General features: G+C 46.5%; 1 protein-coding gene across 13 annotated transcripts in view; it reads left to right on the top strand.

The window, feature by feature from the left end:
- afdna (afadin, adherens junction formation factor a) overlaps positions 1-27,004 on the top strand; it is a 251,241-nt gene that overhangs the window by 202,823 nt on the left and 21,414 nt on the right. For 11 of the 13 annotated variants that reach the window (XM_056295142.1, XM_056295145.1, XM_056295149.1 and 8 more), the window contains exons 23-33: positions 7,871-7,936; positions 8,058-8,131; positions 9,737-9,855; positions 11,989-12,189; positions 13,333-13,424; positions 19,295-19,498; positions 20,124-20,325; positions 20,613-21,009; positions 21,842-22,101; positions 23,402-23,622; positions 23,848-24,027. In XM_056295142.1, coding sequence (XP_056151117.1) covers positions 7,871-7,936; positions 8,058-8,131; positions 9,737-9,855; positions 11,989-12,189; positions 13,333-13,424; positions 19,295-19,498; positions 20,124-20,325; positions 20,613-21,009; positions 21,842-22,101; positions 23,402-23,622; positions 23,848-24,027 — 2,016 coding nt within the window. The remainder of the gene's footprint in view (positions 1-7,870; positions 7,937-8,057; positions 8,132-9,736; positions 9,856-11,988; positions 12,190-13,332; positions 13,425-19,294; positions 19,499-20,123; positions 20,326-20,612; positions 21,010-21,841; positions 22,102-23,401; positions 23,623-23,847; positions 24,028-27,004) is intronic. The other 2 variants (XM_056295148.1, XM_056295147.1) reach the window with 2 other exon arrangements.

Raw genomic sequence — 27,004 nt, forward strand, 5'->3', positions numbered from 1 at the left:
GCCACACGTTCTATCCAATCCTTCAGGCCGTTTTCACTTTCCCACTCCTTATTGTATCTCTTTCCATATTTTTCCCACTTGCCAGGTGTCATCTCTTTCTTCCCGGATTGATAGCTAGGTAGCGTAGCGTCCGTTAGCTCAACAAGTCACTGTGAGAGCGGGAGTCAGGCAGGAGCGCAGGCTCACTCTGTGTGCCAACCAGTGAGGGGTGTGTCCCATGGCCATGTGTGTAAGTGCTGATCTGGAGTCAGTTTGGCTGGTTTCTCACTAATGGTTAAGATTAGGATTTGAGTACGATCGTATCAGTGCTATAGTTGTGTAAATTGCTGAATTTGAAATGTGTTTAAATTAAAATATAGCCCATTTTTAAATTATTTTATTTAAATATACAATTAATGTACACTACCGTTCAAAAGTTTGGGATCACCCAAACAATTTTGTGTTTTCCATGAAAAGTCACACTTATTCACCACCATATGTTGTGAAATGAATAGAAAATAGAGTCAAGACATTGACAAGGTTAGAAATAATGATTTGTATTTGAAATAAGATTTTTTTTACATCAAACTTTGCTTTCGTCAAAGAATCCTCCATTTGCAGCAATTACAGCATTGCAGACCTTTGGCATTCTAGCTGTTAATTTGTTGAGGTAATCTGGAGAAATTGCACCCCACGCTTCCAGAAGCAGCTCCCACAAGTTGGATTGGTTGGATGGGCACTTCTTGCGTACCATACGGTCAAGCTGCTCCCACAACAGCTCAATGGGGTTCAGATCTGGTGACTGCGCTGGCCACTCCATTACCGATAGAATACCAGCTGCCTGCTTCTGCTCTAAATAATTCTTGCACAATTTGGAGGTGTGTTTAGGGTCATTGTCCTGTTGTAGGATGAAATTGGCTCCAATCAAGCGCTGTCCACTGGGTATGGCATGGCGTTGCAAAATGGAGTGATAGCCTTCCTTATTCAGAATCCCTTTTACCCTGTACAAATCTCCCACCTTACCAGCACCAAAGCAACCCCAGACCATCACATTACCTCCACCATGCTTAACAGATGGCGTCAGGCATTCTTCCAGCATCTTTTCATTTGTTATGCGTCTCACAAACGTTCTTCTTTGTGATCCAAACACCTCAAACTTGGATTCATCCGTCCACAACACTTTTTTCCAGTCTTCCTCTGTCCAATGTCTGTGTTCTTTTGCCCATCTTAATCTTTTTCTTTTATTGGTCAGTCTCAGATATGGCTTTTTCTTTGCCACTCTGCCCTGAAGCCCAGAATCCCGCAGCCGCCTCTTCACTGTAGATGTTGACACTGGTGTTTTGCGGGTACTATTTAATGAAGATGCCAGTTGGGGACCTGTGAGGCGTCTGTTTCTCAAACTAGAGACTCTAATGTACTTATCTTCTTGCTCAGTTGTGCAACGCGGCCTCCCACTTCTTTTTCTACTCTGGTTGGAGCCTGTTTGTGCTGTCCTCTGAAGGGAGTAGTACACACCGGTGTAGGAAATCTTCAATTTCTTAGCAATTTCTCGCATGGAATAGCCTTCATTTCTAAGAACAAGAATAGACTGTCGAGTTTCAGATGAAAGTTCTCTTTTTCTGGCCATTTTGAGCGTTGAATTGACCCCACAAATGTGATGCTCCAGAAACTCAATCTGCTCAAAGGAAGGTCAGTTTTGTAGCTTCTGTAACGAGCTAAACTGTTTTCAGATGTGTGAACATGATTGCACAAGGGTTTTCTAATCATCAATTAGCCTTCTGAGCCAATGAGCAAACACATTGTACCATTAGAACACTGGAGTGATAGTTGCTTGAAATGGGCCTCTATACACCTATGTAGATATTGCACCAAAAACCAGACATTTGCAGCTAGAATAGTCATTTACCACATTAGCAATGTATAGAGTGTATTTCTTTAAAGTTAAGACTAGTTTAAAGTTATCTTCATTGAAAAGTACAGTGCTTTTCCTTCAAAAATATGGACATTTCAATGTGATCCCAAACTTTTGAACGGTAGTGTAATTTGCATGCAAAACCTCAACCCGCAGGCAACAAAAAAAAAACAACCCGTGGCAACATCTTGAAAGTAGCCCAATTCTGCGGGAAAACCACGGACCTGGCAACACTGCATGTGAGTCATCCCAGCCCGACTCAGTCAGTGTGCAGTCCTTTACAGATGATGATAACCAATCATCATCATGAAGTGATTTGAAAGACCTCTTATGAGTGTGAAATGATTTGAAAGACCTCTTATGAGTGTGAAGAGATTTGAAAGACCTCTTATGAGTGTGAAATGATTTGAAAGACCTCTTATGAGTGTGAAATGATTTGAAAGACCTGTTATGAGTGTGAAGAGATTTGAAAGACCTCTTATGAGTGTGAAGAGATTTGAAAGTCCTATTAGTGTGAAATGATTTGAAAGACCTCTTATGAGTGTGAAGAGCTTTGAAAGACCTCCTATGAGTGTGAAATGATTTGAAAGACCTCTTATGAGTGTGAAATGATTTGAAAGACCTCTTATGAGTGTGAAGAGATTTGAAAGACCTCTTATGAGTGTGAAATGATTTGAAAGACCTCTAATTAGTGTGAAGAGATTTGAAAGACCTATTAGTGTGAAATGATTTGAAAGACCTCTTATGAGTGTGAAGAGATTTGAAAGACCTTTTATGAGTGTGAAGAGATTTGAAAGACCTCTTGTTAGTGTGAAATGTTTTGAAAGACCTTTTATGAGTGTGAAGAGATTTGAAAGACCTTTTATGAGTGTGAAGAGATTTGAAAGACCTCTTATGAGTGTGGAATGATTTGAAAGACCTCTTATGAGTGTGAATTGTTTGGAAAGACCTCTCGTGAGTTTTACGTGAACAGTAAATTCACTGGCAATGCTGTGACGGTCATCTCAGCAGTCAACAGTCCAGTCTGTGGCATTATACTGACAGACAAAACTACAGGGATGCCAAAAAAAAAAAACTCTGAATAAACATTTAAAGTGTACATGACAACTTTTCTAGAATATTTTATTTCAGCTTGTGAAGCAGGGCCAAACAAAAAGTATTTTTCAGTTTGTGACTATTTTACCCGTTTCCCACCAATGCTGGAAAACCCACTGAAAACAGGCAACTGACTCCTTTCCCATTGCCAGTAGACGGGTATGCCTTTGTTTTGGTTTTTTTTCTGATGTGTCACGTTCAACATCATGAACACACTGGAAAAGGGGCAAAAATCAGCCTGTCTATGCAGCGCCATGTCTCCATCGCTGCTGATGGGGCTGGAGCTGATGAATAGTCCTACTGCACAGTCATGTGTCTTGTAATGAATGCCAAGTGTAGCCTTTCCCCCTGAAGACAAACGACAGGTGTCAGTAGATGATAGTGGATTTTTGTATAGTGGGAGAGGGGCTTTTGTGGGATGATGGGTGTTTAGCTCCAACCTGCTTCAGCCTCTTATTAGAAGCCATAGCTATTGCTTAAAAATACAAACAGCAATTTTTTTGGTATTCTGAGAGCAATTACAATCTATCCCACGTGCACACACACACACACACACACACACAACGTTTGTATTAGTGTGAAACGTTACAAAGTGCGGTTTCTAACCTGCAGTGTCACAGATGTGACATGAACTGAACCTTTATCGCCACGGTCAACTGTGTGTCCTTCACTATCAAAAGGACTGAATAGGTAGCAGGCCCTCAACAGGTCACTCCTACACCGCTGCAGTCTCACTACCAGTAAGCATAGTAGCACAGTTTCCTTCAGCGCTCTGGTTTGTGTCATGTCTCCAAAGAGTTTCCCTTCTTTTGTGCGATAGTAACTCTGCCTTGGCAACAGCAGTAAACATCATACTCGCCTTGGCAACAGCAGTAAGCGTCATACTCACCTTGGCAAAAGCAGTAAACATCATACTCACCTTGGCAACAGCAGTAAACATACTGACCTTGGCAACAGCAGTAAACCTCATACTCACCTTGGCAACAGCAGTAAACCTCATACTCACCTTGGCAACAGCAGTAAGCATCAGACTCACCTTGGCAACAGCAGTAAACCTCATACTGACCTTCGCAACAGCAGTAAGCATCATACTCACCTTGGCAACAGCAATTAACATCATACTGACCTTGGCAACAGCAGTACACATCATACTGACCATGGCAACAGCAGTAAGCATCATACTCACCTTGGCAACAGCGGTAACCATCATACTGACCTTGGCAACAGCAGTAGGCATCATACTCACCTTGGCAACAGCAGTAAGCATCATACTCATCTTGGCAACAGCAGTAAACCTCATACTGACCTTCGCAACAGCAGTAAGCATCATACTCACCTTGGCAACAGCAATTAACATCATACTGACCTTGGCAACCGCAGTAAACATCATACTCAGCTTGGCAACAGCAGTAAGCATCATACTCACCTTGGCAACAGCGGTAACCATCATACTGACCTTGGCAACAGCAGTAAGCATCATACTCACCTTGGCAACAGCAGTAAGCATCATACTCACCTTGGCAACAGCAGTAAACATCAAACTGACCTTGGCAACAGCAGTAAACATCATACTCAGCTTGGCAACAGCAGTAAGCATCATACTGACCTTGGCAACAGCAGTAAGCATCATACTGACCTTGGCAACAGCAGTAAGCATCATACTCACCTTGGCAACAGCAGTAAGCATCGTACTCACCTTGGCAACAGCAGTAAACATATTGACCTTGGCAACAGCAGTAAGCATCATACTCACCTTGGCAACAGCAGTAAACATCATACTCACCTTGGCAACAGCAGTAAACATACTCAGCTTGGCAACAGCAGTAAGCATCCTACTCACCTTGGCAACAGCAGTAAACATCATACTGACATTGGCAACAGCAGTAAGCATCATACTCACCTTGGCAACAGCAGTAAGCATCATACTCACCTTGGCAACAGCAGTAAGCATCATACTCACCTTGGCAACAGCAGTAAGCATCATACTCACCTTGGCAACAGCAGTAAACATCATACTGACCTTGGCAACAGCAGTAAGCATCATACTGACCTTGGCAACAGCAGTAAACATCATATTCAGCTTGGCAACAGCGGTAACCATCATACTGACCTTGGCAACAGCAGTAAGCATCATACTGACCTTGGCAACAGTAGTAAGCATCATACTCACCTTGGCAACAGCAGTTAACATCATACTCACCTTGGCGACAGCAGTAAACATCATACTGACCTTGGCGACAGCAGTAAGCATCATACTGACCTTGGCAACAGCAGTAAGCATCATACTGACCTTGGCAACAGTAGTAAGCATCATACTCACCTTGGCAACAGCAGTTAACATCATACTCACCTTGGCGACAGCAGTAAACATCATACTGACCTTGGCGACAGCAGTAAACATCATACTCAGCTTGGCAACAGCAGTAAACATCATACTCACCTTGGCAACAGCAGTAAGCATCATACTCACCTTGGCAACAGCAGTAAGCATCATACTGACCTTGCCATGATGACTCTCAACCTGTGAATAACCTTGGCCTTTTTTTTTCTTTTTTCTTTTTTTTTTTCTATTATAGGTTTCAAGTGCTCCGTACATGCATCCCCTGTGATTGCTGCTGTTTTGCACATTTGTTTGCTTCAATCTTGTTTTTAATCTTATTATACTTACTGGGACTGAAATTCTGGGTTTTTTTTTTTTATTACGTTCATGATTTACTAAGAAAATGAGAGAGAGAGAAGGTTGGATGATATAGGGATAGTGAATCAGGAAGTTCAGTGGATTAGCAAGGAGGAAGTGAGGGCAGCTATGAAGAGGATGAAGAGTGGAAAGGCAGTTGGTCCTGATGACATACCTGTGGAGGCATGGAGATGTTTAGGAGAGATGGCAGTGGGGTTTTTAACTAGATTGTTTAACACAATCTTGGAAAGTGACAGGATGCCTGAGGAGTGGAGAAGAAGCATACTGGTACTGATTTTCAAGAACAAGGGCGATGTGCAGAACTGTAGCAACTACAGAGGTATAAAGTTGATCAGCCACAGCATGAAGATATGGGAAAGAGTAATAGAAGCTAGATTAAGAGAGGAGAGGTGATGATCAGCGAGCAGCAGTATGGCTTCATGCCATGAAAGAGCACCACAGATGTGATGTTTGCTTTGAGAATGTTGATGGAGAAGTATAGAGAAGGCCAGGAGGAGTCACATGGTGTCTTTGTGTATTTAGAGAAAGCATACGACAGGGTGCCGAGAGAGGAGGTGTGGTACTGTATGAGGAAGTCAGGAGTTGCAGAGAAGTATGTAGGAGTGGTGCAGGATACGTATGAGGGCAGTGTGACAGTGGTGAGGTGGGTGGTTGGAATGACGGATGGGTTCAATCAAGGTGGAGGTGGGACTACACCAAGGATTGGATCTGAGCACTTTCTTGTTTGCAATGGTGATGGACAGGTTGACGGACAAGATCAGGCAGGAGTCTCCATGGACGATGATGTTTGCAGATGACATCGTGATCTGTAGCAATAGTAGGGTGCAGGTTGAGGAGAGCCTGGAGAGGTGGAGGTATGCACTGGGGAGAAGAGGAATGAAAGGAGCAAGACGGAATACCTATGCGTGAATGAGAGAGAGGACAGTGGAATGGTCAGGATGCAAGGAGTGGAGGTGACGAAGGCATTTGAGTTTAAATACTTGGGGTCAACTGTCCAAAGTAACGGGGAGTGCAGGAGAGAGGTGAAGAAGAGAGTGCGGGCAGGGTGGAGTGGGTGGAGAAGAGTGTCAGGAGTGATGTGTGACAGAAGGGTATCAGCAAGAGTTAAAGGGAAGGTTAACAAGATGGTTGTGAGACCAGCTATGGTGTATAGGTTTGGAGACAGTGGCACTGATGAAAAGACAGGAGGTGGAGCTGGAGGTGGCAGAGATGAAGATGATAAGATTTTCACTGGGAGTAACGAAGAAGGACAGGATTAGGAACGATTATATTAGAGGGACAGCTCAGGTTGGACGGTTTGGAGACAAAGCAAGAGAGACAAGACTGAGATGGTGTGGACATGTGTGGAGGAGAGATGCTGGGTATATTGGGAGAAGGATGCTGAATATGGAGCTGCCAGGGAAGAGGAGAAGAGGAAGGCCAAAGAGGAGGTTTATGGATGTGGTGAGGGAGGACATGCAGGTGGCTGGTGTGCCAGAGGAAGACGCAGAAGACAGAAAGAGATGGAAACGGATGATCCGCTGTGGCGCCCCCTAACGGGAGCAGCCGAAAGTAGTAGTAGTAGTAGATTCATGATTTACTACAAATGTGTGCAGTCTTTTCCCGTTTTCTGCAAGTCACTTTGGACAGGAGTTCAGTGGCATGTATGAAGTTGCATTTATGTGTTTTTGTCTAATCCAAGTTAGGCAGCACGGTGGCGCAGTGGTTAGCCGGGGGGGTCCTCACAGCGAGAAGGTCCTGGGTTCGAGCCTCGAGGTAGTCCAACCTTGGGGGTCGTCCCGGGTCGTCCTCTGTGTGGAGTTTGCACATTCTTTCCGCGTCTGCGTGGGTTTCCTCCGGGGGCTCCGGTTTCCTCCCACAGTCCAAAGACATGTAGGTCAGGTGAATCAGCCGTACTACATTGTCCCTAGGTGTGTGTGGGCCCTGTGATGGTCTAGCAGCCTGCCCAGGGTGTCTCCCCGCCTGCCGCCCCATGACTGCTGGGATAGGCTCCAGCATCCCTGCGACCCTGAGAGCAGGATAAGCGGTTGGGATGATGGATGGGTGGATGTCTGATCCGAGCTGTGATGCTAACGTTTACATTTGAAATTGTCTAATGAAATATCTTCTTGAACTGTCTGACGTTGTGCTTGTGTGATTACGTGTGGATTCTTCTCTTATTTCTCTCTGTCTCTCCCTTGATGTAGGGTGCTGGTCAGGAAAAGCTGGGGATCTACATCAAGTCAGTGGTCAAAGGAGGTGCAGCTGACATGGTGCGGAGATGTACACTCCAGCGCAGTCACAGACAAACTAGACACCATGGGATGATGTTGTCTTCTGTTGAAAAGTAAACCGAATAACACAATAATACATGTCTTTGTGTTGGGCCTGCAGGATGGTCGTCTGGCAGCAGGGGACCAGTTGTTAAGTGTGGACGGTCGCAGTCTGGTGGGTCTGTCACAGGAGAGGTAAGAACCTCTAACAAGCAAGGGCTTTATTCCATGACGACCAGTCCCATGATGTAATGTGACGCACAAGTGTAACAGGACTTGTCAGGAAGTCCATCTTCCCTTCGTTTCCAGCCAGTTTAAAGGTCTGCAAACAATCCCACAACCCCACTGTGCATACTGAAGACCAACTAGAGAACAGGTTTGGCCTTCAGGAGGGCCATTTAGCTTACGACACGATGAGACCCTGAATGCAGCAGCACGACGGGCTCCCACTGACATGTCAGATGTGCACAGGCAAAAGCCATGGGCTTCTGACCGTAGGGTTCATGAGTCTACCTGTTTCCAGTAAGTTTCCTGTTACCTGCTTCCACTTCCAGTGTGGGAAGATGGCGGCGTGAATTTGCATTTGCAGCAGCCTCACCCGGTGCCGGTGTCGGAAGATGGCGGCACGAATTCACGTTTGCGGCAGCCTCACCCAGTACCGTCCATGCAGTGTCTTTGTCCACGTCTGCGTCTAAGTTTTGTCTTGGTTTGACAGCTGGGAGAGCTGGCGCTGGATCGACTGGGCAAGCGGGGCAGGCTAAGCTAACTGATAGCCCATGCAGACCGGCGGTTTCGACAGTCATCCTGGCTGGTGTTTGTTCCCTTGGACAGTGATTTCTGTTTAGTTTGGATATGGGTGTTAATTTGGGTGTGTGTGTGTGTGTGTTCTTGTAGGTTTTGGGTGTGTTGTTGTCTTGGTGTTGTACTGCTTTGGGCTGGGAAAGGACATTTCATTTTATGTAGCAAGTGAAGTGAGGTGACAAAGTGTCCTGGTTCCTGCTTCCATAGCATACACTCTGGAAGTGTGCCTGTTGCCCCCATGTGCCGCAGTTGTTGTTGTTGTTGCCCATCTCTTTCAATCTGTGGAAGAATGGCATGTCTCAAACACACACTCCCCTCAGCTCAACACGTGGTCGGTGCAGTACCTTCTCTCACATCACGTCAGTCAGCAGTGAAGTGTGCAGTCTGATCGCTACACACCGGCAGATGGAAAACCTGTCCAACGCCTCGTGGTCGGTGCCATGTGGTCGTTGTGGGTGTCATGTGGTCGTTGTCGGTGTCTGGTTACAGCCATGTAAAATGACTCCATGAGGACTTCATAAGGCAGAAACATGGCTGACCTCAACCCCCGAGAACAGGCCTGCCGTAGGTGCGGTCACACTAACCTGACTAGGATGACATCATATAAGGATGTACAAATTTGTATTTGTGTATTTACATCTGCCAGCATGTACTTGTAGGCATACGTTGTGGCTCATATCCACTTGGACTTATCCTCTGTTGTTGCCTTTTCAGGTCAGTGTGCACAAGCTTGTTAATCGAGCTTAACCCCTTTTGTGTTGGCAGTACTTATGTATTTTAGTCTATAAATACCTCTATCAAAAAGCTGGTGTCAGTATCGATAACATCCTGACGGCGGCGCACCCACTGCTCACACCATGAAACCCCCCAAATCCTACATGAAAGTATCAACGTAACGGAAAGGGAGGGCGGTCAGTATTTGAAAGACAGTGTTGCTTTTTGTGTTCAGCACAAATGTTTCATAACTTGACACATCCTGTGTTGTCTTTCTGTCTTCAGAGCGGCAGAGTTGATGACGAGGACAGGGTCGGTGGTGACGTTGGAGGTGGCTAAGCAGGGAGCTATCTACCATGGCCTTGCTACCCTACTCAACCAACCCAGCCCCATGATGCCTAGAGGTTAGAATATAGACGCCTACACAAGGACACCTGATCCTCTCTTTTTGATCCTGTCCCCAGACCTTTCATCAGGTTCCTTACCTTAACAACAAGAGACCACAAGCCAGCAGGAGTCTCCTTGGACTATGTTGTTCACAGACGACATTGTGATCTGTAGCAAGAGTAGGGTGCAGGTTGAGGAGAGCCTGGAGAGGTGGAGGTATGCACTGGAGAGAAGAGGAATGAAAGTCAGTAGGAGCAAGACGGAATACCTATGCGTGAATGAGAGGGAGGACAGTGGAATGGAGAGGATACAAGGAGTGGAGGTGACAAAGGCATTTGAGTTTAAATACTTGGGGTCAACTGTCCAAAGTAACGGGGAGTGCAGGAGAGAGGTGAAGAAGAGAGTGCAGGCAGGGTGGAGTGGGTGGAGAAGAGTGTCAGGAGTGATGTGTGACAGAAGGGTACCAGCAAGAGTTAAAGGGAAGGTTTACAAGATGGTTGTGAGACCAGCTATGTTGTATGGTTTGGAGACTGGCTCTGATGAAAAGACAGGAGGTGGAGGTGGCAGAGATGAAGATGATAAGATTTTCATTGGGAGTGATGAAGAAGGACAGGATTAGGAACGAGTATATTAGAGGGACAGCTCAGGTTGGACGGTTTGGAGACAAAGCAAGAGAGGCAAGATTGAGATGGTTTGGACAGGTGTGGAGGAGAGTTGCTGGGTATATTGGGAGAAGGATGCTGAATATGGAGCTGCCAGGGAAGAGGAGAAGAGGAAGGCCAAAGAGGAGGTTTATGGATGTGGTGAGGGAGGACATGCAGGTGGCTGGTGTGACAGAGGAAGATGCAGAGGACAGGAAGAAATGGAAACGGATGATCCGCTGTGGCGCCCCCTAACGGGAGCAGCCGAAAGTAGTAGTGGTATTAGTAGTAGTAGATTACCTTAACAACAAACAACATCATAGTGGTACTTTACATATTTGTGTAGTTCCTCCTAAGTTGGACTACTATTAAATACTATCGCTAGTCACTACAAGTGGTCAGATTTTATCGTCAGACCAAACCGGTGTAAGTCCAGTCTTAGGTCTGTTTTAACTGCAGGTAGGAGTCGTGGTGGGTGTGTATGTGTAGTGGTCAGGCAAGAAAGAGCGGACTCCAGACAACGTCTGTTTATGTTGTCTCTTTGTAAGCTCATAAAAATCAAGAGCCTACACCCCCAACTCCAGCTGGCATGGCTAAGGCTGTCATGACTGTTGAAGGTCATGGTTAACCATGAGCTGAAAAGTATTAAGACGCACACGCACACACACACACACACACATAGTTTACAGGGTTCACTGCTTTCTGCCTGTCTTTGTTGGAATGTGAGATGGTTTTCATGAGGCAAGCCTGCGGTCCAGGGTGACGTTCCAGTCCAAACAGTGGTGCTTACCCGGTGGTCTGTGGACTGCTACTTGGTCACTAAGATCTTGGTACGTGTAGTAACTTTACACGGGCATCCAGGTCGTGTAGCGGTCTATTCCGTTGCCTACCAACACGGGGATCATAGGTTCAAATCCTCATGTTACCTCCGGCTTGGTCGAGTGTCCGTACAGACACAATTGGCCATGTTTGCGGGTGGGAAGCCAGATGTGGGTATGTGTCCTGGTTGCTGCACTAGCGCCTCCTGTGGTTGTTTGGGGCGCTTGTTCAGGGGGGAGGGGGAACTGGGGGGAATAGTATGATCCTCCCACACACTGCGTCCCCCTGGTGAAACTCCTCACTATCGGGTGAAAAAAGGCGGCTGGTGGCTCCACATGTATGGGAGGAGGCATGTGGTAGTCTGCAGCCCTCCCCGGATCAGCAGAGGGGGTGGAGCAGAGACCGGGACGGCTCAGAAGAGGGGGGTAATTGGCCAAGTACAATTGGGTAGAAAAAGGGAGTAAAAAGGAACAAAAACAAAAGGTAGCGTCATGTGGGCCCAGTAGTTGAGCTCAAACTGCCGCTGGGTCAGTTTCAGATGGACAAACACAGAAACCATAGACCTGAAATGGAAAATGTCATAATCTCACATCCATCTTTGCCTCTCTTCCATTCTCTTTCCTCTCCCATTTCTCCATTAATGAATTCCCTCCTCTCTTCCCCCCTCATGTTGTCTCCCCGGGTGTCCAGCATCAGACCGGGGCAGGGATAAGAACGGGAAAATGCGACCAAAGAGTGAAGGCTTTGAGCTGTACAACAGCTCGGTGCAGAATGGCTCTCCAGAGAGCCCGCAGTCCGGCTGGGACTCCTACCCTGAACCAAAGAAGATGAGTGGCGAAGAGCGGCTCCTCAAGAACCGCGCTGACCATCGCTCTAGCCCCAACGTTGCGAGTGAGTGGTCTGTCTTTAAGTCTTTATGTAGTATTTTAAGTCAAAGGCTGTTTTTCACACAAACCTTTTTGAAAAACAGCAGAACAACTATTTACTCATGTTTTCTCTGTGACTTCATCACAAATGGTTGTGAAATGTTTAAGTAGCAGGGGGCAAATATTGGTGCCATCAACAAATTGAATTTGTACGTTAACTGTGGCAAATACAGTTGCTTGAACCACTTTACTATGAAGCCTATAATCATATTACCATCGCTTCAGGCGGCACGGTGGCCCAGTGGTCAGCACTGTTGCCTCACAGCAAGAAGGTCCTGGGTTCGAACCCCAGGCCGTCCCAGCTCCTTTCTGTTTGGAGTTTGCATGTTCTCCCCGTGTCTGTGTGGGTTTCCTCCCGCCATCAAATAGATATGCATGTTAGGGTTGATACTCCTGCCTGTGCCCCTGAGCAAGGCAATGGAAAGAAGAACTGGAGGTGATCCCCGAGTGCTGCAGCTGCCCGCTGCTGCTCTACAATATGATGGTTACACGCAGAGAAAAGGCGTCCGGGTAACATGGCGGTCTATTCCATTGCTTACCAATGCAGGGATCACCAGTTCAAATCCCCGTGTTACCTCCGGCTTGGTCGGGCGTCCCTACAGACACAATTGGCCATGTCTGCAGGTGAGAAGCCGGATGTGGGTGTGTCCTGGTCGCTGCACTAGCGCCTCCTCTGGTCGATCAGGGCGCCTGTTCTGGGGGGAATAGCGTGATCCTCCCACGTGCTACGTCCCCTGGGGAAACTCCTCACTGTCAGGTGAAAAGAAGCAGCTGGTGACTCCACATGTATCAGAGGAGACATGTAGTCTGCAGCCCTCCCGGATCAGCAGAGGGGGTGGAGCAGAGACCGGGACGGCTTAGAAGAGTGGAGTAATTGGCCAGATACAATTGGGAGAAAAATCCAAACAAAAAATAAACAAAAAAATGCAGAGAACAAACTGGTTGTAAGAATACAATGACAAAATAAAGTGGCTTTCTTTCTTCTTCTTTTGTAGTTCTATCCCAGCACATTGTCCAAGGTTACTGTGCAAATCATTATTATTTAACATTTTAACTAATCCTTGACTGAACTCCTACCCCATCACCCTCCATTTTCCACCTCCACCAGATCAGGGTCAGAGTCCTGGAAGCAAAGCAGTGTACTCTGGAGGACCCGGCACCAAGATCACCTCAGTGTCCACGGGCAACCTCTGTGCTGATGTGAGTAACCCACGGCTACCTGGCTGGAGGCACGCTAGCCTGATAATGTAGGGGTAACCCACGGCTACCTGGCTGGAGGCACGCTAGCCTGATAATGTAGGGGAGACTTTCAGAAGACTGACAAGTTGTGGACCTGCTGAAGCTTCTGTGTCTGCAATGTGTATATTGTTCTGTGGATTTGTGTGACACTAATGCTGTAGAACAGGGGTCTCAAACTCAACTTACCTGGGGGCCACTGGAGGTAGAGTTTGGGTGAGGCTGGGCCGCAAGTGTTAAAAAAAAAAAAAGTACAACCGATCCAATGTTCTCAATCTTTTTTTAATTTATTTTTATTTATATATACAGGTGATCAAAACAAGACAGGTAACAGTACAAGTGCAGGAACAAAATCGAACAGTGTGAGACAAAAAGGGGACACCAGGTTCTGTTATGACAAGATGGAATACTAATAAGCTAATAAGCTAAAAAAAAAAAAAAACAACAAAAACAAACAAGCTATCAAATAAGCTCATTGACCTGCAGTGCAGGTCAATGAGCTCCATTTGAAGCACAGGAGGGGCATCTTGCACATCAAAGGAGAAGGGGTCAGCAAAAATTTGAAAAGTGGCTCTGTGTGTCTTGAACTCTGCAAACCTGTGATCAAATTGCTCCTGTAGCTTCACAATGGCATCAGCACACTTCTCACCACTGAATGGTGTGCCTGCATCCATGAGTGCCTTGCATGCTGGGAAATGCCAGAGGTTTGTCTGAGAGAGCTGGGCTTTCCATAACACAAGTTTTGTGGAGAATGATCTCACGTTGTCATAGGCAGCACTGACAAGCTGCCCCTGGTTTTGTAATTTCTTGTTCAGTACATTCAGCTCATGTGTGATGTCAACAAGGAAAGCTAAGTCCATGAGCCATTTGGGATCACTTAGCACAGGAACAGCCAGTCCAGCCTTCTCCATGAAGGCTTTCACTTCTGCTCTCAACTCGAAAAACCTCTTCAAGACGTTTCTCCTGCTGAGCCAACGTACCTCAGTGAAGTAGAGCACATCCTCATATGCTGACTCTATTTCCTCCTAAAAGGCGCGGAACTCCCGGTGCTTTAAACCCCTGGATCTGATATGGTTGATGCATTTCACAACGACAGACATCACATTGTCAAACTTCAGGCATTTGCTGCAAAGGGCCTGCTGATGGATAATGCAGTGCAGAGCAACGGCCTCCTCCACACCCTCCTCTTCCAGTTTTTTTTGAACAAGTGCCACCACTCCATTTCTCCTCCCTGTCATTGATGGCGCTTCGTCGGTTGTTATTCCAGCAAACCTCTTCCATGGCAAACCCGCATCCACAATGGCATCACACAGCTGGCGGAATATCTCCTGAGAGGTGGTCTGGCCATGCATTGGAATCACTGTGAGCAACTCCTCCATCACTTCACAACTGTCGTCAACACCACGGACATAGATTGCGAGCTGCGCAGTGTCAATGATGTCTGTGCCCTCATCAAGAGCGACTGAGTATGCACAGAAACGTTTGGCTTTCTCACGCAGTTGATCATATCTGTTACCTGACAGGTCAGAAATGCGCTCTGCCACTGTGTTGGCTGAAAGGCCGATGTTGCTAAACTGACCCTTCTTTTCCGGACAGACTATACTTGCAGCCTGTAACATGCACTTTTTAACAAACTCCCCTTCTTTGATTGGCTTTCCCGACTTGGCAGCAATCATCTCACTCACCACGTAGCTAGCTAGCTTCGACTGCTGCATCATTATCTTTGCTAGCTTTCTTGAAGAAATCTTGTCGCTTCAGTAAACATGTTTTAAGATTGGCGACCCGTTTCTCTCTCTCATCTCCCTGGTATTTTGTATACTCATCAGCATGTCTAGTCAAGTAATGACGTCTGATGTTGTATTCCTTGTGCACCGTAACTTTCTCGGTGCATATAAGACACGTCGGGCTGCCTCTGTGCTCAACAAAAAAATATGCCGTCTCCCACTTTTCCTGAAATTGTCTGTGCTCGTCACCAACTTTTCTCCTCACGGCAGGTTTTGAGAAAGACATAACTGGGGCTTGCTGACAGGATATATTTTCCTTCCACTTGGTGTCGCTCCGGAATCAAGTTTCAACCAAGTTTCAACCGTTGCTAATTTGCGCTGCCCATTATGGTGCGTTCAACTTGTGCTGGGAAGTCGGACTTTCTGAGCTCCGAGTTGGACATTTCAACTGGAAGTCTGAAATCCGAGTCGTTCCAATTTACAACTTCCAACGTAACGGGAATGCACCATGACTTGACAACAAACGCGACACCGGAAGCTGTCATGAGCCTGCGCCATGGTAGCTCATAAGTGAAAAATAAAAGCCCAGGGCAAGCGCGGGCCGCACTAACACTAAACTTTGATGTCAAGTAGGGGGCCACAAAATAACGTCCCGCGGGCCGCAATTGGCCCGCGGGCCGCGAGTTTGAGACCCATGCTGTAGAATTTAACTTCCTTCTCATGGAGAGTCAGTGGTCTCCCACATTTCCTGAGTTTCCGTGAACGTTGTGCCATTGAGCACACCAACTGTTCATGAATTGAACGAGTGTTGTAGGGAACCGCCAGTTAGCACAGTTAGCCTCAGAAAGACCACAAGGACAGCTGACTCAGTTGCTGTGCAGGAGTCAGTGTTGTTTCACTGCCAGAAGGTCTGTCATAAATTGACATTTTTATCTAATTTTTAGCCACAACTTAGGTTACTTTTAAGTTTTTCAGCAACTTTTAAAATGATTTTATGGTTTGATGTACTATTTTCTGGATTTTATCGGCTCATCGATTGTTGCACGGACTTGACCACAGTGGAATCTCCAACATCTACTGCTTTCGCTGTATGTGATGAAAACTGTACGGACTCAGCCCTCTGCCATGGCTGTAACTGCCCGTTTTATTTTTATTTATTTCTACTTCCTCGCTGAGCTTTTTGTCTAATTTCTGGAAATACAGCTGCATTCCCATTTTTGGTCTTCAGGCTTTGGGAGAAAAACCTCCCCTCTCTTCTCCCTCCACTGAATGCACCAGCTGTGCCCCGCTCTGCCAGAAACTCATACAGCTTGAAAAAAAGAATGTCTTTGCTCTACCAAATACAAGAGGATGAAAAACTTAAATTCGATGCTCAGCTGCAGTCAGTAATGTTTAAAACCACCAACCAAGCCAGAAATCCTGCTGTAGTCATGGACTCTCCTGCATTTAGGTAGCCACATTAAGACAATTACAAAGGTCACCTATTATCACCTGAAGAATATATCAAGAATCAAAGGATTTGGGCGTCCGGGTGGCGTGGCAGTTTATTCCATTGTCTACCAATTGTCCATTGTCTACCTTGATCACTGGATCAAGTCCCCGTGTTACCTCTGGCTTGGTCAGGCGTCCCTACAGACACAATTGGCCGTGTCTGCGGGGGGGACCGGATGTGGGTTTGTGTCCCACTCGCGCTGTGCCTCCTCTGTTCAGTCAGGGCGCCTGTTCAGGGGAGAGGGGGAACTGGGGGGAATAGCGGGATCCTCCCACGCGCTACATCCCCTGGTGAAACTCCTCAGTGTGAGGGGAAAAGAAGCAGCTGGCGACTCCACGTGTATCGGAGGAGGCATGTGGTAGTCTGCAGCCCTCCCCGGGTCAGCAGAGAGGGTGGAGCAGCGACCGGTATGGTTCGGAAGAGGTGGGGTGATTGGCCAAGTACAGTTAGGGAGAAAAGGGGGGAAAATCCAAAAAAAAAAAAAAAGAGGATTTATGTATCAGCAGGATTTGGAAAAACTTGTCCGTGCATTTATCTTCAGTCGACTTGCCTACTGTAACGGTGTCTGTGCAGGTCTAAAAAAATCTATCAAACAGCTGCAGCAGATTCAGAACGCTGCTGCTCGAGTCCTTACTAAGACCAAATGAGTGGACCACATCACTCCAGTCCTGAGATCGCTACACTGGCTTCCTCTCCCTCAAGGAACTGATTTTAAGACCCTGCTCTTGGTTTATAAGGCACTGAATGGTTCAGGGCCAAAACACATTTCTGATCTTCTATTGCACTACGAACATCCAGACCGTCCAGATGGTCTGGGACAGGTCTGCCTTCTGTCCCCAGGGTCCAAACTAGACATGGAGAGACAGCTTTCAGGTTTTATGCACCACATATCTGGAACTTTCTCCTGGAAAACTGCAGGTCTGCTGAAACTCTCAGTTCTTTATAATCTAGGCTGAAGACTGTCCTATTTTACACTGCCTTTTATTAAATAAAACTTGAAGCTTTGATTTTCATCTTACACTGCACTGTAACTTTTACAATCTTCTTATTGCTTTTAAAAAAAAAATTTTTTTTATTGCCTTGTGTTGCTTCTCTTAATGCCTAGTATGTTTTATGTAAAGCACTTTGAGTTGCCTTGTTGCTGGCATGTGCTACATAAATACATTTGCGTTGTCTTGTGGAAATTAAGATTTGGAGGAGTTCGAGCAGCTGATGTTGTGTTACCTTGACACTGGCATACGCCACCAAAGAAGACTCTGTAAAGGAAGATAACTGTGAAGGAATGTGTAAAGGAAGATAACTGTAAAAAAGAATGTGTAAAGGAAGATAACCGTAAAAGAATGTGTAAAGGAAGATAACTCTGAAGGAATGTGTAAAGGAAGATAACTGTGAAGGAATGTGTAAAGGAAGATAACTGTAAAAGAATGTGTAAAGGAAGATAACCGTAAAAGACTCTGTAAAGGAAGATAACCATAAAAGACTCTGTAAGGGAAGATAACCGTAAAAGAATGTGTAATGGAAGATAACCGTAAAAGACTCTGTAAGGGAAGATAACCGTGAAAGAATGTGTAAAAGAAAATAACCGTGGAAGACTCTGTAGAGGCAGATAACCGTAAAAGACTCTGTAAGTGAAGATAACCGTAAAAGAATGTGTAATGGAAGATAACCGTAAAAGACTCTGTAAGGGAAGATAACCGTAAAAGAATGTGTAAAAGAAGATAACCATAGAAGACTCTGTAGAGGCAGATAACTGTAAAAGACTCTGTAAGGGAAGATAACCGTAAAAGAATGTGTAACGGAAGATAACCGTAAAAGACTCTGTAAGGGAAGATAACCATAGAAGACTCTGTAGAGGAAGATAACCGTAAAAGAATGTGTAACGGAAGATAACCGTAAAAGACTCTGTAAGGGAAGATAACCATAGAAGACTCTGTAGAGGAAGATAACCGTAAAAGAATGTGTAACGGAAGATAACCGTAAAAGACTCTGTAAGGGAAGATAACCATAGAAGACTCTGTAGAGGAAGATAACCGTAAAAGACTCTGTAGAGAAGATAACCGTAAAAGAATGTGTAAAGGAAGATAACCATAGAAGACTCTGTAGAGGAAGATAACCATAGAAGACTCTGTAGAGGAAGATAACCGTAAAAGAATGTGTAAAGGAAGATAACCATAGAAGACTCTGTACGGGAAGATAACAGTAAAAGACTCTGTAGAGGAAGATAACAGTAAAAGACTCTGTAGAGGAAGATAACCGTAAAAGAATGTGTAATGGAAGATAACCATAGAAGACTCTGTAGAGGAAGATAACCGTAAAAGACTCTGTAGAGGAAGATAACCGTAAAAGAATGTGTAAAGGAAGATAACTGTAAAACACTCTTTAGAGGAAGATAACCGTAAAAGACTCTGTAGAGAAGATAACCGTAAAAGACTGTAGAGAAGATAACCGTAAAAGACTGTAGAGAAGATAACCGTAAAAGACTCTGTAGAGAAGATAACCGTAAAAGAATATGTAAAGGAAGATAACTGTAAAACACTCTTTAGAGGAAGATAACTGTAAAAGAATATGTAAAGGAAGATAACTGTAAAACCTTCTTTTCCCTTCCTCTTATGTCACAGGAGGAGCCCTCCCCTCCTCGTCCAGAGGCCTACCCCATCCCCACCCAGACCTACCCGCGGGAGTACTTCACCATTCCAGCCTCAAAGAGCCAAGACAGGATGGCAGGGCCAGGGCAGGGTCCCGCACAACACTGGCAGACCATGAACGAGAGGGACCAACTCCCCGGGGGCATGGCTGACAGCATCCACAACAACAGCATGCAGGTAGATGCCAAAATCCCCACCCGTCCTGGCGGCATGGTGGCACAGTCGTTAGCACTGTCACCTCACAGCAAGAAGGTCCTGGGTTCGAACCCCAGGGTTGTCCAACTTTGGGGGTCATCCCAGGTCATCCTCTGTGTGGAGTTTGCATGTTTTCCCCGTGTCTGCGGTGGGTTTCCTCTGGGTGCTCCGGTTTCCCCCACATGTTAGGGTTAATACGCCTGTCTTTGCCCCTGACCGAGGCATGGCAAGACGAACTGGAGCTGGTCCCTGGGTGCTGTATGGCGGCTGCCCACTGCTTCTAGCTACACAGCTAGGATGAGTTACATGCAGAGAAGAATTTCCCCACGGGGAAAATAAAGTATCTCAAATCAAATCAAATGGCGCCAGTGTAACAGTGTTGCTCTGTGTTAAAAGCATCTGCTCCTGCCCAAGTTTATTTGTCTCCTCCTACCGCTTATCTTTATCCCTCTCTTTTCTCCCTGTTTTCTCCTTTACTGCCTCTAATCTTATACCCTTTTTCTGCCATTTCTTGCTCCTCTCTCTGTCTTCTGTCCACTCGTGCCTTTCCCTTCTCCCCCCTGTTCTTATCTTTCTCCTTATCTCCCCCCTCTTTTCTCTTCACCAGCGGGGGTCTCACTCACAGGAAGAGCTCTACCCCTCAGTGGGCGGCTTGAGGCCAGAGGATCTGGTCCACCTCCAGCAGCAGCAACACCACCACCATCAAAGGGAGGAGCAGCACTACCAACGGGATCACGAGTATCAGAGGGAACCAGACTACCAGCACCGAGACCTGGACTACCAGCACCGAGACCTGGACTACCAGAGAGGTCAAGCAAGGGAGGGGGGGGTGGCAACTGGAAAGAGGGTGAATATTGATGAACACAAAAATCCCAGCTGTGATAGAAAACATGCCTCAAGAAATGAGGTAGAAGCAGGATAAATCATTCTTGGAAGAGAAAGTGAAAGATAAGATAATGAATCCTCCTATGAGCAAGGAAGAGAGAGAACATAAAGTGAGAGGGGAGGGAAAGGGGTGGCAGAGGTGAGAAATGTGCAGGACAAAAAGCCACCAAAAACCTGGCATTCATCAGCTAACATTTTGTTGTGTCTGCAGGTTTGGGAGGGGCGGACCACTGGGGTAATCACCAGCAGATGTCCTCCTCCGTGGAATCCTCCACCTCCAGCCAGGAGCATCTCAACTTCTCTGCGGCTTCCTCCTCCTCCAACAAGACTCAGAACCACAAGAGTGGGCCGCGTCGTTGGAAGACTCCCAACGCACCCCACGCTGTGCCCCCCCACTCTCAGCCACCGTCTCGCTCCGACCTGCCCCCACCCCCACCACCCCCTCCCCCTGCCCACTACCCAGATCCATATGACCTCCAGGCTGACCTCCCCCTCCCTCCCCCACCTGCTGTCACTTCAGTAACAGCCCAGCAGGCAGCTGACCGCAAGAAACGGGAGGAGCAGCAGCGCTGGTATGAAAAGGAGAAGGCCCGCCTGGAAGAGGAGAGGTAGCACACTGCTCTGAGGGTTGATGCTTTTGTTTCCTGCTTTAACAGCACAGGCCAAGTCCACAACATGAGGGGGATACGGGGGAACCTGGTCCTGGCTTAAATTTTATCATTTCTTACGCTTGTCATGAGTTAGCTGGTATTTGGTAGATTAATGCATGTAAATCCATATGCCCCCTTGACCCTAGACCATGAAACAAAGATGGAAATGGGTTAAGAGTATTTTATGGGTGTCCGGGTAGCATAGCGGTCTATTCTGTTGCCTACCAACATGAGGATCGCCAGTTTGAAACCCTGCGTTACCTCCGGCTTGGTCAGGTGTCTCTACACCGTGTCTGCGGGTGGGAAACCAGATGTATGTGAGTATGTGTCCTGGTCACTGCACTAGTGACAAGGACCCCGACCCTCTGGTCAGTCGGGACGCCTGTTCAGGGGGGAAGGGGAACTGGAGGGAATAGCTTGATCCTTCCCTGTGCTACGTCCCTCTGGTGAAACTCCTCACTGTCAGGTGAAAAGAAGCGGCTGGTGACTCCACATGTGTCGGAGGAGACATATGGTAGTCTGCAGCCCTCCCCTGATCAGCAGAGGAGGTGGAGCAGAGACCGGGACGGCTCGGGAAGAGTGGAGTAATCGGCCAAGTACAATTGGGGAGAAAAATCCACACAAAAAAAAGTGATCTATTATTTGCTACACAAAAAAAATGTGTAGCAATCAGTTTTTCATGTATTTAAATCTAAAAAGGAATATGTCAGACTGTTATAAGTTGCTGTGTTGATGACGATGAAGATTGTGATGTTGTGACGATAATTACTATGATGATGATTCTTCCCAGGGAGAGGAAGAGGAGAGAGCAGGAGAGAAAGCTAGGACAGATTCGGGCAAACCCTGTCATGCCTGTTCCACCTCACAACAACGGAGGTGCCATGCCCACTCCCCACCATCAGCCCCCTCCTGCTTCTATGGCCCCAGCGCAGTCATACCTCCCTCCTCAGCCCCAGTCCCAGCCCCCGCCATCCAGGCCGGAGAAGCTGGCCAGCCTGCCGCGTTCTGCTGTGCCTCCCCCAGCCCCACCCAGCGCTGCCAACCCTGTCGGTACGGTACTTCCATCATTCTGATCTGGCTTTGCAAGAGGACCTCCATAGGTCTGTCATGTTCTGTCAGTGAGGAAAACCTTAACCAGAATGTAGGTTCATTGTCTTTTTATCTTTGATTTGGAAGCTACTTTTTTCTTTGAATAAATATATGAAGTGCAGAAGTACATGGTAAACATTTTTTGGCTGATGAAAAGTTGTATTGTGCCAACATATCTCTGCATTTTGACGGCGAAGATTTTAAAATTACAACAGTGAAAATATCACCATATTTTCACTGTTGTAATTTTAAAATCTTCACCGTGACTAAATGGAACGATGCCTTTGCTTTGTTTCATAAAGCATTAGATTGATGCTATGTACCTGACATACACAACACACTTCCTTAAAAATTCAGCAAAAATTGAGGCACCTCCGTAGCCGAATGGTTAGAGCGCATACCACATGGTCACAACATCACTGTTCTAGTCCAGCCAGTGACCTTTGATGCACGTCATACCATCTCTCTCCCTTATATCGCGTCTACCTTTTCACTAGACTATCCATCCATCCATCCATCCATCCATTATCCAAACCGCTTATCCTGCTCTCAGGGTCGTGGGGATGCTGGAGCCTATCTCAGCAGTCATTGGGCGGCAAGCGAGGAGACACCCTGGACAGGCCGCCAGGCCATTACAGGGCCGAAACACACACATTCACACTTAGGGGCCATTTAGTACAGCCGATTCACCTGACCTACATGTCTTTGGACTGTGGAAGAAAACTGTGGGCGGCACGGTGGCGTAGTGGTTAGCGCGGTCACCTCACAGCAAGAAGGTCCTGGGTTCGAGCCCCGGGGTAGTCCAACCTTGGGGTTCATCGCGAGTCGTCCTCTGTGTGGAGTTTGCATGTTCTCCCCGTGTCTGCGTGGGTTTCCTCCGAGTGCCTCCCACAGTCCAAAGACATGTAGGTCAGGTGAATCAGACATACGAAATTGTTCCTACACTGTCTAATAAAAGTAAAATACCAAAAAGATCTTCTTAAAAAAAATGAGCAAAAGTTGTCATCACACTTACTGACTTTAAAGTTGTGCTTAAGAATGGAAATATGTTGACTTTTTAGGCTGTGTTACCATGCTAGCTGTGTTACCATGCTAGTACATGACTGCGTCAAACTGCACCAAGTAGAGTCAACTCTGCTATGTTTAGTTTTTGTATATGAGGTGCTGGTAATTTTGGCTGTTTTAGGACGTTACATACGTTTGAGTTTGAGCAACAGTGAAATGCCTAAAATAGATTGTCATCAAAATGTGACACTGCCAGGCCCGGGTATGGACACGGTGATCAGGGAGTTGCTGCCCCAGCAGCAGCCACGCACCATAGAGAGACGGGATCTGCAGTACATCACTATCAGTAAGGAGGAGCTGTCCTCCAGTGACAGCCTGTCTCCAGACCCCTGGAAGAGGGATGCCCGGGAGAAGGCTGAGAAACAGCAGCAGCTGCACATCGTGGACCTGCTAGACAAGGAGATACAAGAACTCCAGGTAACTGGAATTAATAATTGAATTTGAAAATCTCTGTAGCTGTAACTGGAGGTAATTTAAATTGCTAATTTCTGGTAATTGGAGTTAATCTATTTTAATTGTTTCAGAAACCCCTTACTAACTTAATGATGTTGTTATAATTTCAAGAGATTGATAGTATTGTTACTTATATTAAGAGACGCTACTAACTCTGCGGTAAAGCTGTACATTTCCTTACCTCCCCAGGCAAAACCAGAGCGCACGGCCGAGGAGAACGACCGTCTGAGGAAGCTGATGCTGGAGTGGCAGTTCCAGAAACGGCTGCAGGAGTCAAAGCAGAGTGATGAGGATGAGGAGGAAGAGGATGATGAAGATGTGGACACCCTGATGATTATGCAGAGGCTGGAGGCAGAGAAAAGAGCAAGGGTGAGATGGACAGATACAGGGAGGGAGGGAGAGAGAGAAGAGGGGAAATGAAGCAACTCAAGGATATGGAGGAAAGGGAGAGGGGAGCAGTGGAGAGAGAACGTAAGGACGATGAGAGGGATTAATAAAAGGTGAGGGAAAAGGGATCTGAGGAAGAATAAGGAAAAGGGAGGAGAGAAAGGAGAAGTAGATGGTTGATGGAGATGTTAACACTATTATGTTCACATAATGAGAGAGCATGAGAAGACCTCATTTGGGAAAGGAACTGAGAGGGAGAGAGGACTGCAAAAGGACTGTTGAAAGAGATGAAGGTGGAGAGAAAGGGGATAAAGGGAAGCAATTGATGGGGAGGAACTGTTAGAGTAACAATTAGACAAGAGATGCACCAAAATAAAATGACGTACAATATAAATTCCAAAAAGTCATGTGATACCAGATTTTCTTTTATTTATTTTATAACGTATAAATTGTTATGAATAATAAATAATGTTATAAATTATATATGATAATATACATTGTATGCAAGGACCAGTCCTTGTATAACCAAAATGAGAGCTGTGTCCGCATTCTCGGCACAAAGTCAAACACGTTTTCGGTGGGTGTCAGAGCCCGCCAAGGTTGTCCCTTGTCTCCAATGATGTTTGTAATATTCATGGACAGGATCTCAAGGTGCAACCAAGGTGAGGAGTGCGTCCGTTTTGGGAACCTCAGAACTGCATCTCTGCTCTTTGCAGATGATGTGGTTTTGTTGGCTTCATCAGAACGCGACCTCCAGCGCGCACTGGGGCGGTTTGCAGCTGAGTGTGAAATGGCCGAGATGAGAGTCAGCACCTCCAAGTCTGAGGCCGTGGTTCTCTACCGCAAAATGGTGGATTGCTCCCTCCGGGTCAGGGATGAGTTGTTGCCTCAAGTGAAGGAGTTCAAGTATCTCGGGGTCTTGTTCACAAGTGAGGGTAGGATGGCGCGGGAGATTGACAGGTGGATTAGTGCAGCATCAGCAGAAATGCAGACGTACCAGACCCATTGTGGTGAAGAGGGAGCTGAGCCAGAAGGCAAAGCTCTCAATTTACCAGTCAATCTTCATTCCAATCCTCACCTATGGTCATGAGTTTTGGGTAGTGACCGAAAGGGTGAGATCGTGGATACGAGCGGCTGAAATGAGTTTCCTCCGTAGGGTGTCTGGGATCAGCTTTAGAGATAGGGTGAGGAGCTCGGACATTCGGAGGGAGCTCGGAGTAGAGCCGCTACTCCTTTGCATCGAAAGGAGCCAGTTGAGGTGGTTTGGGCATCTGATCAGGATGCCTGCTGGGCGCCTTCCTTTGGAGGTTTTCCAGGCACGTCCAAATGGGAGGAGACCCTGGGGTGGACCCAGAACTAGCTGAAGGGACTACATGTCCAATCTGGCCTGGGAACGCCTTGGGAATCCCCCAAAAGGAGCTGGAGGGCGTTGCTGGGGAGAGGGACGTCTGGAGTGCCCTACTTAGCTTGCTGCCATCGCGACCCCACCCCAGAGAAGCGGCTGATGATGAGATGAGATGATTATGATTGAATGAATGAATACACAATGTATACATTGAAGACATTTCAAATTGGAATTATGCTATTTCATCAAATAAAACCCATGAATCCTAAACTTAAGATTATGAAAAAACAGGTGTCCATGTAGCGTGGCGGTCTATTCTGTTGCCTACCAACACAGGGATCGCCGGTTCGAATCCCCGTTTTATCTCCGGCTTGGTCGGGTATCCCTACAGACACATTTGGCCATGTCTGCAGATGTGAAGCCGGATGTGGGTATGCGTCCTGGTTACTGCACAATTGGGGGCACCTGTTCGGGGTTGAGGGTGAACTGGAGGGAATAGCGTGATCCTCCCACGTGCTACCTCCCCCTGGTGAAACGCCTCACTGTCAGTTGAAAAGAAGCGGCTGGTGACTCCACATGTATCGGAGGAGACGTGGTAGTCTGCAGCCCTCCCCGGATCGGCAGAAGGGGTGGAGCAGCGACCAGGATGGCTCGGAAGAGTGGGGTAATGGGACAGGTACAATTGGGGGTAAAATTTAAAAAAAAGTAGGAAAAAACCCTTTAGTAGCACCACTGAACATTTCGTTCCAAAGGACATTACAAAATGTCTTCATATTTTAAAGGCTGTGGCCACAGATGGAGCTGGAATGTTGGGAGGGTCAAGTCTAAGGTGGCGTTGCTTTGTTTTACTCAACATACTGATGGAGGTCTCGTGTTTTCAGGTAATACGTTTATATTAAAGACGTTCTTTGCAGCTGTAACTCCTCTTAGAGGAGTACATAAGCTTTTACAGCTGCAGCTGAGTTGTACATGTCAGAGACCATGAGTCATCTCTGCTGTTGGCAGTATGGTTCATGTTAATGCCCTGCACCAGAGATGCATGGCACATCATGCCATGTTAATGGCCTGCACCAGAGATGCATGGCACATCATCTCATGTTAATAATGGCCTGCACCAGAGATGCATGGCACATCATGTCATGTTAATGCTCTGCACAAGAGATGCATGGCACATCATACCATGTTAATGCCCTGCACCAGAGATGCATGGCACATCATGTCATGTTAATATGGCCTGCACCAGAGATGCATGGCACATCATGTCATGTGTTAATGCCCTGCACCAGAGATGCATGGCACATCATGTCGTGTAGGCAAAGCTGGATGTGGAAAGAGAGAGTGGACAGTCATAAAAACACATGTATCAGAACGATTGGTTAGGTACATGTTGAAATATTTATACTGATCTGCCGTAGTTTTGGACTAATTTTGGACATTAATTGCTCTAGCTTCCAATATCCCAAAGTACTCATACTCCTAATACAAAAACTGATTACATTTTGGTGCATCTCTAGATTCAATACAGAAATGTTCAACATCAGGAGTAGCTGTTGTAGATCAAGATTAATAATAGACAAGATAAGATTTTTCTTTCGTAAAGACTGCTTTGAAAAA

This window comes from Lampris incognitus, chromosome 15 (assembly GCF_029633865.1).
Source record: "Lampris incognitus isolate fLamInc1 chromosome 15, fLamInc1.hap2, whole genome shotgun sequence".
Classification (NCBI taxonomy): domain Eukaryota; kingdom Metazoa; phylum Chordata; class Actinopteri; order Lampriformes; family Lampridae; genus Lampris; species Lampris incognitus.